Below are 13,921 nucleotides of genomic sequence, written 5' to 3'. Positions count from 1 at the left end.
AGCAACCAAGCTGGGGCTTACACAAACTTTGACAGGGATTTGACAGCCTGGAATTTACTCTGCTGTGGATAAGAGCACCCACTGTAGGGACCAGGACTCCTCTTAAAGCTAACATTATACACACAAATAACCTGTTATAAAGCAGATATAGGAACTTGTAAGCCTTAGATACATCAAGTTAACATTGAATCCAGACAAAAAAATCTAACAGATTAGCTAAGCTAAGTCAGTTTATATCAAGAAAGCTGGAATTACTGTCAGGATTTAGGCATTCAGAGACTAGTAACAACAGATCAGACACAAAAACATTCTTTTACATCAACTACACTAAAATGCTGTACAGATTGCCACCACTAAATTCAAATATATAATTGTTCCCATGTATTAGCTTATACACATCCATAGATCTACTAAGAAACATTTAACTGCATGATCACGATCAGAAGACCTGAACAAATTTTACTACATTTAAGACTTAACGGCTACCATTCCTGAATGCACATGCCATGGTAATACTGATTACACATTTCTGTGGGTGATAATCAAACAAAACGAAGGACACTGACAGAAAAACAAAAACCTACCTGTATCAGAAACTCGACTTCTAACTGCAAGCTCCCCATAAAATTTGTTAAAGATCTCCCCAACTTTCATTTCTTCCATAAGATGGGAATTTCGTAAATTCTGGAGCAACTAGAATAAACAAGAAACAACATTGCTGCTGCACACAGTAACAAGCCTTCTGAAGGAGGCCTTCCTTTGCACCTTTCACATCCTGTGTCTAATCTATTTTAACAGGTTACATGAGATACACTTTTCTTTTTTTTTTTTTTTAAGTATACAAGTAAAGTGGAAAAATTCTCCTTAAAGAAGCACGATAAACTGGGTAAGAAAATCTGCAGCTGCCTCCAGCGCAACTGTGCCTTGCAGTATCAGGCGAAGGAATGACACTTTGGCACCTGAGCGACTTACTGTAGGAATGCCAATGACAATCTCTCATTAAGACCTACCTTTTGTTAAGATCTAATATTACAGTATTAATGATGTCTTGTTATTGTGGACTACGGATCTTCTACTTGATAAAGCTTGTGCTTTTATGTAGAGCTTAGTGATATGGTTTAGTGGGGACTGTTAGTGTTAGGTCAGAGGTTGGACTCGATGATCTTGAGGTCTCTTCCAACCTAGAAATTCTGTGATTCTGTGATATATATATACATGTGTATGTATATATGTGTATATATATATATATATGTATGTATGTATAGCAACACAACAGATTTTTCTAGGTAAAAAAAAAAAAAAGAGAGATTATAAAATGCACTTTACCTTGATCAGAAGCTCCAGAGCGGGAATCTTGCACTTGGCTGCCCTATCCTTTGTATACACGCTAAGACAAGCTTGCTAGGTAGGGGAGGAAAAAGAGGTTATGACACTTGCAAACGCAGAAAAAGCAAGAGACAACGATGCATTCACCTACACCTCCAAAGCTTCTGCTGCTAACACATTGAGGACTTTTTTAAAAAAAAAAAAAAAAGGCTGTCACACTAGGGAGCAGCCCGCTGCGTGGCAGCGCCCACCTTGATGCCGCGGGCGTAGGGGTGCGCCCCGCCGCCCACCTTCTCCATGAAGACGCGCAGGAAGCGCAGCGCCTCCTCCCGGCACTCCCGGAACTGCAACGAGAGCGGCGTTCAGGGCAGCATTTAGGGCAGCGCCCCCGTGTTTAGGGCAGCGCCCCCGTGTTTATTTAGGGCAGCGCCCCCCTCCCCACCCCAGCCCCCCCGCCTACCTCCTCGGCGCCCAGCGAGCGGCAGACGAAGGCGGGCAGCCCCTGCTCGGCCGACAGCACCAGCGACGCGTGCAGCGCTGCGGGGGGACGGCACAGAGGGGCGGGGGGTCAGGGATGGGGCTCGGGGGCCGGGCGCTGCCCCCACCCCACACGCTGCCCCCCCCCCCCCCCGTACCCTGCGCGGCGCCGGGCGGGCAGGCGAGGCAGGCCTCGGCCATGGCGCGGAGCAGGCCGCAGGCGCGCAGCGCGGCGCCGGGGGGGTCGGGGTGGCGCAGGCAGGCCTGCAGCTGCTGCAGGGCGCCCGGCACGGGGCCCGCCATGCCGCCCGGCACCCACCAAGGCGGAACAGTGTGTGGGGGGGGGGGTGTTAGGGGTGGAGCGGGCTGCACGCCCCGCCTGCACTGTGGGGAATGGGGTGCCCCGCCCCCCCCCTCTGCTGGAGGCGGAATGGGCGGGCCCGGCCGCGTTTTGCCGCGAAATTTGGCGGAGAGGGGGTGGGTCCATTGCAGGCTGAAGGGGGAGGCGGATATTATGTGAGGCATGTGCGGCGTTTCCTACGGCTCGTCAGGATGATGGGCGGCCCGCAGCGTACCGCCGTCCCTACGCGCACCCCACCAAACCCGCCGCTGTGATCTAACGGGCTGCGTTTTCCCCCCCCCACCCTTCCTTCCCTTCTCGCTCCCCCCCCGCCCTGCCGCCGATGGGACATCCCGCCGCGCCGCGCGCGCCCATTGGGCGGAAAGCGCGCGAGACGGGCCGCGCGTGACTCGGCCGGCGCGGGACCCCGGCGGGCTTGCGGGGGGGAAAGCGGCGCTGACGGGTTGGGGGGCGGCCGCCGCCATTTTGAGCCGGGGACCCCGCGGCGGGCCGCCGTGTTGCCACAGCCATGTCGTCGCCAGCCTCCACGCCCAGCCGCCGCCGCGGCGGCAAGCGCGGCCGGAGCAGCAACCCCGCGACCCGTGAGTGCGCTGCGGAGGGAAGGGGAGCGGGGAGGATGAGGAGGGGGGGGGGGGGGCTGTCGGTTTAACGGTGCTTAACGGTTTAACGGCGCTTAACGGTTTAACGGCCGCTGTGTCGCAGCGCAAGACGCCCGCTCGCCGCCGTCGCAGAGGCGCCGCCCGGACGACTCGGCCTCCCCCGGGGACCTGCAGCCGCTGCCCACCTCGCCGCCCGCCGACGCCCGCAGCCCCGGCGCCGCCGACGCGCTCTTCTCCAGCCCGCCGCAGTTCCGGCACTCGGGTACCCGCAGCCCTTTCGGCGCGGCTCTGTCGCGACACGGCTCCGCGACGGGGCTAACCGAGCCCTTTTCTCCCCGCAGCCATCCCGCTCGACTTCGACATCAGCTCCCCGCTGACGTACGGCACCCCCAGCTCGCGGGTGGAGGGCACCCCGCGCAGCGGCGCCCGCGGCACCCCGCTGAGGCAGCGGCCGGACCTGGGCTCGGCCCGCAAAGCCAGACAAGTCGACCTGCACTCGGACGGGGTAGGCCATCGCCTCACGCTTTCTATCTGAACTGCTTCTTTTTAGCTCGGCTGCTCATATTTCTACTTGCTTCCTTTGTTTCCCTGCAGCCGGCTGAGGATTTGGTAGCCAGTGAGCAATCCCTGGGGCAGAAGCTGGTTATCTGGGGGACCGATGTGAACGTCACCGCCTGCAAGGAAAAATTCCAGGTAGGCTAACAGCTCCTCCTCCTTCTTTTCCAATTGAAGAGCTAATTTATTTCACACAAGTTAAATTTCATACAAAGTAGAGGCATGTACTACTCAATTTCACACATCTTTCCCTGCCACCTTGGGTATCCAGAGGTTTCTTCAGCGTTTCATTGATCCGCTGGCTAAAGAGGATGAAGACATCGGCTTGGATCTTAATGAGCCGCGCTACATGCAGCGCCTTGAAGAGGTACTTGTAACATAGCAAAATGTAGTTTTTTTTTTTTTTTCTTTTGGCGTTACCTGCTATTGAGCTAAGTTTTCTCTTCAAATTTTTTGCAGATTAATATGGTCGGGGAACCATTTCTGAATGTAAATTGTGACCATCTAAGAGCATTTGATGAAAATCTTTACAGACAACTGATCTGCTATCCTCAGGTGAAGTAATACGCTTGATTTCTGGCTGTTACGAGGCCTTTTTGTATTTTCAGCTTCCAATATTTTTGTTTAAATGCAACGTGTGTTTTTTATGTTCAGTGTAAGGTCTGTATTCAATTTCTTCATTTTAATGCTTTATTTCCTAGTGGTTAAAACTTACAGTTTGTATCTTACGGTGAGTCTATCATAAATATAAAATGAGCTGGTAAACTGCAATGTCCTAAGTATTATACCTGTTGCTTTTGCAATGCTCAAATAACTAAACCTGATTTAAACAGTGAGTTGCCTGTTATGTAGGAAATGCTTAGCTGGCATTACCTTTTTCTTGTCGTTCCTGGCTGATCAGCAACACTTAAAATGCTTTATGCAAAAATACTTCATTCTGTGAGGTTTGTGTTTTGTTTGTGTGTGATGTGGGGTGTTGTTGTTGTTTTTTCTTTATTTTTATTTTTTAAACTTCTAAGCTTAAATGTTCCTGTTTTATACAGGAAGTCATTCCAACGTTTGACATGGCTGCAAATGAGATCTTTTTTGATCGTTACCCTGATTCCATATTAGAACATCAAATTCAAGTACGGCCATATAATGCACTGAAGACTAGGAATATGAGAAGTCTGAATCCTGAAGGTAAACTTTTGATAGCTATGTTAAAAAACAATACTAAGGAATTATATAAACCTATTTAATGTTAACACAGAACTTACACGATGACTGTGTAGAACTGGACTTGTAGTACATTCAGACTCATATCCTTCAGTTTATATACGTCTCTTTTGGAAGTTAGTGCTCTAGATCCCAAATGCTGAATAACATATCCGTAAAGGAAATGTTTCTGACATAACTACCTACATTCTTAGTTCTTCAGGTGCAGAAGACTATTTTGTATGAATGCTGATGTGAATTAGTATACTTGTACTGCACAAACTATTTTTGTTTTGTTTTGGACATAGTACTGGTAGGTAATCGAATGTCCCACTGAATTCCCACCTAAAAACTAACATAATGTGGAATTTGAAAGGCTGTTTTAAAGAGCGTGACACAATGACATAAGTATCTGTATTTTGTAGATATTGATCAACTTATTACCATCAGTGGCATGGTCATCAGAAGTTCCCAGTTAATTCCTGAGATGCAAGAAGCGTTCTTTAAGTGCCAGGTTTGCGCTTTCACCACAAGAGTAGAAATTGATCGTGGCAGGATTGCTGAACCATCGGTATGCAAGCACTGTAACACAACGCACAGCATGGCCCTGATTCACAACAGATCCATGTTCTCTGACAAACAGATGGTATGTTGCGCTTTGATAGTGGCTAAAATGAAAGTTTTCAGTTTTTGCTCCCTAACCCCTAATACCATCAATAGCATTGCAGTGTGTTTCTTGAGACTGTAGGTTTGAAGAAGGGCAAAGTGCTTTTCCCCCTTTTCACATCTGGAATGAATTAGTGAAAGTGTAGTCCATACTTTGGAGAAGAAGTGTGGTGAAAAGATGAAATGAAGTACGTATGCATATCTGAATGTTTCCAAATGGAAGCCCCTTTACATACAGTATGCCCACTTCTATCTGAACCAGATGAGCGTTTTCTATAAACAGCGCTTTAGCCATACCCGTAATAATTAACAGAACTTTAATTTTCACCATATCTTTTTATTACCAATCAGTTTTGCTGTTTGGAGATGTTTTGCTCGTGAGCAACGTTCCTGATTCCAAATGACGCAGAAGACTGAATACAAGATCCTGTTGTAATGCCTTGTGGACAGTTTTTTCCTTTTCTGAAACTAAACTTCAGTGTGTTTTATTTGTGCTAGATCAAACTGCAGGAGTCTCCTGAAGATATGCCAGCTGGGCAGACGCCTCATACAGTGGCGCTGTTCGCTCACAATGACCTCGTTGATAAAGTTCAACCAGGCGACAGAGTTAACGTCACAGGTAAAATCTGGCTTGAGTATTTGCATCCACCTTCACTGAATCTTAGCAGTTTAATCTGAGTATGCCCGAGAGTTGAGTGCTTAATAGGATGAGTAATGTGCATCCAACAAATTCTGTGAAATGGAAATCTAGCCTGACCTGTATAGCGTTACCTACATCTGCTTGTTTGTAGCTTAAAAAACGGCTATGCAGCATACTTCTTTCTTTCCAGATGTTTGTGTGCCCCCTGCAGCCATAATCTGCCACCTTCAGTTGTTTGTTTCAAGTATTTGTGAGGCTTCACTTAAAATCAAATCAGCTAAGGGAACCACGAGTGGGATGCAGTTCCAAATGCTGTGGATGAGCCATTTCACAGATCCAGATAGCGTAAGTCTACAGGCAGATAGACCTGCACGAGTGATCTGTGGTAAATGTGACCTGATGAGATACACCCGCAAGTGCTGAGGGAGCTGGCCAGTGTCTTTGTAAGACCATTCAATTATATTTGAAAGATCATGGTGACTGGGGAAGATTCATTAGGACTGAAGAAGGCCAGTGTCATTGTTGTGGCAATGGGGAGGACCTGGGGAGCTAACTACAGGCCAGTCAACCTCATCTTGACCCCTAGGAAGGTGATAGAAGAAGTAGTCCAGAAAGGCATTTCTAAACATAAAAAGGACAAGGAGGTGATTGGAAGTAGCATGAATTTACAGTGGATACCAGCCTTCTGCAATGAGGTGGCTGGAGCAGTGGATGTTGTTTGTGCTTGACTTTAGCTAGGCTTTCATCGTTACCTCCCATAACAGCCTCACAGGCAAACTGATGAAGTATGGGTTAGGTCAGTGGGTGGTGAGATGGATTAAAATCTGGCAGTTCAGCCAGCCTCATAGCGTCGTGATGAGTTTCACAAGTCCAGCTGGATGCCTGTCACCACACCACAAGTGTACCCTGGGATTAAAAATCAGGGCCGAGTACTGTTAGAAATCTTCGCTAACAACCTGGATGGTGTGATGGAGCGCAGCCTCAGTAAACCTGCAAAAAAATGGTTGGAAGCAGTGTTTGGTAGATAAGGTGATTGATTTGCCATTCAGCTTCCTGGGATGCATTTAGGAGTATTTTGAGCAGGTCGAGGGAAGTGATCCTTCCTTTCTGTTCAGCACTGGTGAGGCTGCATCTGGAGCACCATCTCTCTGATACACGGGAGAAATAGACGTACTGGTGTGAATCCAGCAAAGGGCCATGATTTTGAGAAGTGGAGCCTCTGTCAAATGAGGAAAGGCTGAGTGAGATAGCTGGGGCTGTTCAGCCTGGAGAAGGCTCGGGGTATCTTAAAATGTGCTTATGGTTACCTGGTGGGAGAGAGTCATAGAGCTAGAGTCAGGCTCTTCTCAGTGGTGCCCGGTGACAATGCATAAGGAAACAGGCACTCGATATTTTTTTTTTTCCTCCAGGAAATGTTAACAAAACATAAGGACAAAGGTGTTTGTTTGTTTTTTAAATATGTGTGTCTTCAAGCAGTTGTCAGAGAGGTCCCTTTTTGCCTCAACAATTCTGTGCTTCTGAGCATGTTGGTGAGGAGGCAGCATCTTAAATAGTGTCTGCTGTCAGGAGAGTAGTAACATAGAATAAGTCTTGTGATACTTCAACTATCTAAAAAACAAAACAAAACAACAACAACAACAACAAAAAACCACTGTTTTAAGACAACTGCCATAGTACCAGCGGTTACAGATGCATTATAAACCTATTATTAAATTTGGTGCTTAACAAAAAGGATAAATCACTGACTTCAGATTTCAAGCAGCAGGCCTTTCAAAAGTATCAAGCCTTAAATTTTCTTTTTTCAGAAATGCTTAAGCATTTTACTTGCTGAGAAGGCTTTTTTTTTTTGAGTGCTGAAACACATACCTGCAAAAACAGAAGATACTTCAGTCATCTATACCCTGTCAGCTTCCAAGTGATTTAGTGGTACTGGGAAATAAACTGATTCAAGTATTTAGCCTGTTTTGAAGAGCTTTACTTTGCAAAGGAAAAATGTAAAATTTTCAGTTTGGCAGTTTTTATGTTTCTTTGTATCTTGTATCTGTATCTACAGTACCTTTATATCTAATGCTGTCACTAATTGTGTTCAGGTATCTACAGGGCAGTCCCAATTCGAGTTAATCCGAGGGTCAGTGTTGTAAAATCTGTCTACAAAACCCACATTGATGTCATACATTATCGCAAGACTGATGCAAAACGCCTGCATGGTGTTGATGAGGAAACAGAGCAAAAAATGTTTACAGAGGAACGTGTGGAAATTCTGAAAGAGCTTTCTAAGAAAGCAGACATATATGAAAGACTTTCTTCAGCATTGGCCCCAAGTATCTATGAGCATGAAGATATCAAAAAGGTAAACTAAATTCTGTATTTGTCTTGTAAATTTTTATTTGCAAATGCACTTGTAATTATTATTTGCTATAGAAATGAGGCTTCAAAATTTAAAAACAAATGAACAAAAGTCCTGGATCTTGAGCAGTCCTTGACACATCTGGTCTTGTCAGGAGTTGATTTATAAGGGTATCACTGTTTTCACATTGTTCAGGACTTAATTTGAGGGAAGGTGTTGAAAAGGTAGAAGGGCATCAGAACTGGGAAAATAAACTCAGTAGTGGGTCTCAAAGCAATGTTAGACACTGGAACAAACCTCTTTAAAAAAAACTTACATATTTTTCTTCACAGACTTGTGTATTATCATAATTCACAGGTTGCTGAAATGGCTTTAAGTTGAATTCAAAGCCATGCAGTGATGAAATTGAAACGGAAATGGGAACACTGTCTCTCTTTTTATTTGTTATTTCCTCACCAGTGTGGCACATTGGGTGTAAGCAGGTGAAGTTAGGTAGGGACTCTTCTAACAGGGGACATTCTTCAGGTTTAGACCAAAATGTGTTCCTTCAACATCATCCCAAACTTCTGTCACTAATACTTAAAAAGTGCCTGAAATAGACATGCTTTGGAGTGCAACCTCTGGAAGTTGTTCTAAGTAAGAACAGAACTAATATGAATAGCTCACTCCATGCTTGTGCTGCAAGGTTTCTTCTGTACTGTAAGAAGTTGTGTAGAAACCTTCCATGAAGTAGTGTACGGTTTTCCTCCTTTTCCTTCCTATTTCCAACTGCCACATACTTGTCAATGAAAAGAAGTGATAGTCAATGACTTTTTAGTGTATATACATGCTGGTGAAGAAAATATTTTAAAAACAAAAAAAAACAAAACAAACAAACAAAAAAACATACCTAGGAAATACCAGAGTTTCAAGCTGATAAATCTGGTGGGAGGGAACACTCCTCTCTGGTAATTCTAGCTAACTCATAAAACTAAAAGTATATGTTTATACTAGTAATTTCAATATTTTCAAAATACCAGAATTAAGTTGCTTTTATTTCTTTACTAAAATTTCTTTACTAAAACTTCCATTGCTGACTTTCTTCAGGAAGTATACAGGAGGAATTACTGGTACATTCCAAAGAAATAAAAACCTTAAACACCTTGTTATGAGCGTGTAGAGAACTTTTTATGTTGGTCCTTTCGTGAACACAGTAGTTTTTCTTTTAAAAAAAATAAAAAAAAATAAAAAAAATAATACTTGGTTTGTCTTGAACAAAAAGCTGGTACAAACAGAGGTGGTTTTTTTTTTTTTTTTTTTTTTAATGTTAAGAAAGAGGTAATAATACTGTGGTCCTAGATAAAACACAGTCTCACGGTAAACAGTAGTCTCTTCTGGCTTTTCTGTTGTCATCAGAACTAGTTACCAAATTTTTGATTACGTAAGTTTTGGACTAGATATGGAAAAAATATAACTTGAAACTTAAGTTAGAAGCTGTGATATATTTGCAATTAATTGCAATCGAGGCTGTCTGTAAAGAACAAACCCTTTTTAGACTTGTAAATTAATTTCCAGTGTCATTTTTCATGTCCAGGTTAATTTTAACACTGTTTCAGTTTATTAGTTTATTATGGTTCAGTTCAACAGTTAGATTGGCTCTGTTATCTATATGTGAGTTGATGTTTTGACTAAAGAGTTCTTTCTTGTTTTTTATTAGGGCATTCTGCTTCAGCTTTTTGGTGGGTCAAGAAAGGATTTCACTAACACAGGAAGAGGCAATTTCCGTGCAGAGATCAACATTCTTCTCTGTGGTGATCCTGGTACTAGTAAATCACAGCTGCTCCAGTACGTGTATAACCTGGTTCCTCGAGGCCAGTATACATCCGGGAAAGGCTCAAGTGCAGTTGGTCTCACTGCATATGTGATGAAGGATCCAGAAACTCGACAACTGGTTCTTCAGACAGGCGCTCTAGTACTTAGCGACAATGGCATCTGCTGCATTGATGAGTTTGATAAAATGAATGAAAGCACAAGATCAGTTCTGCATGAAGTAATGGAACAACAGACTCTATCCATTGCAAAGGTAAGTGTCTGTTCAATTCCAAGTTCTTTTCTCTAAGCATGGTGTCTGCTAAGCAGCTAAAACCCTAACGTTACCAGAAGAACAAGGGTTGGTACATAGGATTGATCCACTGACACCAGAATTCTAAATTATGTAACATATCTCATTTACATAAGAACATTGCTTTCATAGCATAAACTGTATTATTAATGCTTTTATTAATTATTATTAATAAATAATTATTAATATTATTGACACTTTTTTCTTCTTGATTTACTTACTTTTACAATAGAATTTTTGATTACAGAACCTGTTCAGTAACACTAGTGATCTCTTGAAGTTTCTGGTTTCACAACTGCTTTTCATTTTGACAGGCTGGAATTATTTGTCAATTAAATGCTCGTACATCTATCCTAGCAGCAGCTAACCCTATAGAATCACAATGGAATCCAAAAAAGACTACTATTGAAAACATCCAGCTTCCTCATACACTGTTATCAAGGTACTGAACTCCTCCTTGCACGTCTCATTTTTGAGATGTTATACTTCCTCTTGTGAAACTGATTCAGTACGGTAAAATCAGAATTATAGCTCCTGCATGAGTGGAACGCTGCCTTCTAGTATATACATCTTGATCAGATCATCTGGTGAGATCTCCAGGGATCTCTTCATCTACTTCTGTTAGTTGCTGTTGTTTTTTCCTTTGTCTCATGATCACCTCCTAGAAGAGCTATCCTGAAACTTACAGTGGTTGATGGCTTGAACAAAACTCCAGGATGTTTTTTCTTAGACCCACAGAAGTTTGAAGTGAAACACTGACATTTAGCAAACTTGCACTGGATGTGGAAGACTCTAAAGCTCTGTGCCTGCTTATTTTTATTCTGTGAAATTCAGTCAGGAGCAAGCAGTGACATCCTTTTTGGATGATAGCTGTTAACATTCACTGTCTGCTGATACAAAATTAAACCTTGTGCTGCAATTCCATCTTTGAGGAGTTCCTATAAGTGGAAATCTGAAGTACATGGATGGTATGCTGGATATTCTGAGAACACCTACTGCTTACAATTCAATTAAGGGCTGTTTAATTTAGCCACTGTCAGTGGCAAACAGTACTTTAGTAGGGGTGTACTGAAGGAAGCCAGGTTTGAGCAGTGTCTCACTTTCACCATTTATTGGATTTAAGTTTATGTATGGATTTAAGTACACGATTGGCTAGCTAAAACTCTTATTCACATCAACCTATAGTTGATAATCTACAGTGTACCTACTGCTTGCAAAGTATTTTCTTCTTTCAGGTTTGAACTGAAAAAAGTGTTTTCGTTTATTTTATCTGCATACTCTATGCATAAAATAATTAGATAGCTATGCACCCTGTTTGCTGTTGCATTTCAGTGCAGCACCTTTAGCAGTAATTTTGTTCTTTGTTTGGTTAAAACAAGCAAACAAAAAGAAACAAGCCATCAGCACTGAACAAGGGAACTGAATTTCACAGAGCATCTCATCTTCAAATGTTCAGGCACATATGTTGAAAGCAAGTCCAAACCCTGATATTCTGAATTTCAGCGTTTTAGAAGTATCTTTCAGTTTAATAGAACATGCAGTAACTCCTGACTCTACTTGTGAAGTGAAAAATCATAAAGCAGACTACTTTAAATTGCAAGACAGTAAATACATTAAGTATTGGATTCTTCTCTCTTCCAGATTTGACTTGATTTTTTTAATGTTGGATCCACGTGATGAAGCCTACGACCGGCGTCTTGCTCGCCATTTGGTTTCGCTGTACTATCAAAGTGAAGAAAGGATGGAGGAGGAATACATGGACATGGCAGTATTGAGGGATTACATTGCCTATGCTCGTTGTTATGTAAATCCCAGGTTAAGCGAAGAAGCAAGCCAGGCCCTTATTGAGGTAAAGTAACTGCTCTTAACGTTCCAAGGCTTCGCTGACTTCTCAAAAATGGCAAAATCCCCTACTATGTGTGCTTTCTGATTATATATACAACTTCTCTGTAAAACATATCAACAAATCACAAGGATTTAAAAGGAAGGAGGGATTAGTATGGAAGCCATTCTGTGCTTACTTTCAGATGTGTTGCCTTGATTCAATGTTATAAAAGCATAAAATTCTACTGTAATGAAGTATCTTGTCAGCATAGACACATACACATTCAAAACTGTCCGTTACAGCTCAGTTGCTTTATCAGGAAAAGATGTATCTATGCAGTTATTCTTCATCGTGCAGGAACTGTGAAGGTACACAAACAAAAATAGAGTTTTGAATGGTTTTCTGTGGTTGCTGATAGTCTGAGATAACAGGTGGGGGGTGAAAGGGACTCTGAAAATAAGAGCAATAACAGGATTTACTGGAATAGTTAATGCCTGTCTCCTTTCAGGCATATGTGGACATGAGGAAGATTGGTAGTGGCAGGGGAATGGTTTCTGCATATCCTCGACAACTTGAGTCTCTGATCCGACTGGCGGAAGCACATGCTAAAGTACGCTTTTCTGAGAAAGTCGAAACAATTGACGTAGAAGAAGCGAAACGCCTCCATCGGGAAGCTCTGAAGCAGTCTGCTACTGATCCAAGGACTGGCATTGTGGACATATCCATTCTCACTACTGGTTTGTGGTTTTGTAGTGATAAAGCTGGGATGTTATGGGGTTTTTGTCATTTGAAAATGCAACTTAACCTGTCCTCCTTAGTTTATTTCTAAAGGCTGTTTACTTTGTTTTAAGGAATGAGTGCAACAGCTCGTAAGCGAAAAGAGGAGTTGGCTCAAGCCTTGAGGAAGCTTATCCAGTCAAAGGGAAAAACACCAGCTTTGAAATACCAACAGCTTTTTGAGGATCTCCGAGCACAGTCTGACATGGTAAGTTCCCTGGTTTGTTTTTACATTTTTCATTAATTTCAAAGCATGGTGTTTTCGCCAATCAACTTGTCCTAACATCACATTATGAAGGAGAAGTGAGACCTGAACTTCTTAATATAACTGGAAAACCAGTTCCACTGCATGAGGTCCAATTTCTGAATCTTTGCCAGTGTTCCACACCAGCCAGACAGATCTCAAATTAAAAAATAAGTAAAGTTTGCAGGTGTGAGGTGGGAAAACCTAATAAGGAAAGTAGCAGGAAGTAAGCTGTTTTTGTTGTCCTTTTTCTTCTCCATCTTCACTTGATTTATCCCTTCTCTTTAAGGCTGTCACTAAGGAAATGTTTGAGGAAGCACTTCGTGCCTTGGCTGATGATGACTTCCTGACTGTGACTGGAAAAACTGTTAGATTGCTGTAAGTTAGTCTTTCCTTGCAAGCCACTTGTAAGGGCTTTTACTTCACCTTATTTACTATATTGCTAGCCTGCAAGATCTTCAAGATTTGGAACTATCACTTGCTATAAGAAGTGCCACTCAATCTCTTGCGCTGATAGTAATAACCATTACGAAGGTCTTAAACTCCCTAGCTGAATGATGCTATTTACATTTGACCAAATGTAACTGCCATGTTTTTTTAGACCATGCTAACAATACGATTTGTATTTCAGAATGAATTGTAAAAATTCAACTTAAATGACTTTGATAAATGAAACTTGACTTTGCTGTAATCTGAAATAAAGTTATTTGACACTTCTAAAAGTGTTTTTAGTATTAATTTCAAATGAAAATAAATATACACTGTGTTGAACACGATTTTGTAATTTCTCTGAAGATATCTGAGAG

At 42.7% G+C, this 13,921-nt stretch overlaps 2 protein-coding genes across 2 annotated transcripts in view; one reads left to right on the top strand and one right to left on the bottom strand.

Annotated features, from left to right (window-relative positions):
• PRKDC (protein kinase, DNA-activated, catalytic subunit) overlaps positions 1 to 2,106 on the bottom strand; it is a 76,651-nt gene extending 74,545 nt beyond the window's left edge. The window contains exons 1-5 of the mRNA XM_032181124.1: positions 1,962 to 2,106; positions 1,787 to 1,863; positions 1,578 to 1,670; positions 1,327 to 1,401; positions 585 to 693 (exon numbers count right to left, since the gene is read on the bottom strand). Of these exons, the coding sequence (XP_032037015.1) occupies positions 585 to 693; positions 1,327 to 1,401; positions 1,578 to 1,670; positions 1,787 to 1,863; positions 1,962 to 2,106 (499 nt within the window). The remainder of the gene's footprint in view (positions 1 to 584; positions 694 to 1,326; positions 1,402 to 1,577; positions 1,671 to 1,786; positions 1,864 to 1,961) is intronic.
• A 462-nt stretch (positions 2,107 to 2,568) lies between these two features.
• Positions 2,569 to 13,831, top strand: MCM4 (minichromosome maintenance complex component 4). Its single transcript, XM_032182754.1, has 16 exons — positions 2,569 to 2,745; positions 2,867 to 3,025; positions 3,105 to 3,268; positions 3,358 to 3,456; positions 3,590 to 3,685; positions 3,778 to 3,873; positions 4,362 to 4,500; positions 4,941 to 5,161; positions 5,680 to 5,800; positions 7,912 to 8,171; positions 9,865 to 10,230; positions 10,584 to 10,711; positions 11,911 to 12,118; positions 12,603 to 12,831; positions 12,946 to 13,079; positions 13,405 to 13,831. The coding sequence occupies exons 1-16, from the start codon at positions 2,673 to 2,675 to the stop codon at positions 13,495 to 13,497; spliced, it is 2,586 nt and encodes an 861-aa protein (XP_032038645.1). The 5' UTR covers positions 2,569 to 2,672; the 3' UTR covers positions 13,498 to 13,831.
• The last annotated feature ends 90 nt before the right edge of the window (positions 13,832 to 13,921 follow it).

The sequence above is a fragment of the Aythya fuligula genome, chromosome 2, assembly GCF_009819795.1.
Source record: "Aythya fuligula isolate bAytFul2 chromosome 2, bAytFul2.pri, whole genome shotgun sequence".
Taxonomy (NCBI): domain Eukaryota; kingdom Metazoa; phylum Chordata; class Aves; order Anseriformes; family Anatidae; genus Aythya; species Aythya fuligula.
The sequence above is the reverse complement of the archived record's forward strand: the minus strand, read 5'-3'. Positions and strand labels throughout refer to the sequence as shown.

What these genes read in the sequence shown, in the direction of transcription:
- MCM4 (XM_032182754.1), top strand. Translation starts at nt 2,673, where the DNA reads ATGTCGTCGCCAGCCTCCACGCCCAGCCGCCGCCGCGGCGGCAAGCGC. An exon ending in CCTCATACACTGTTATCAAG is followed by an intron (nt 10,712 to 11,910) that starts GTACTGAACTCC and finishes TCTCTCTTCCAG; the next exon opens with ATTTGACTTGATTTTTTTAA. An exon ending in TCCGAGCACAGTCTGACATG is followed by an intron (nt 13,080 to 13,404) that starts GTAAGTTCCCTG and finishes CTTCTCTTTAAG; the next exon opens with GCTGTCACTAAGGAAATGTT.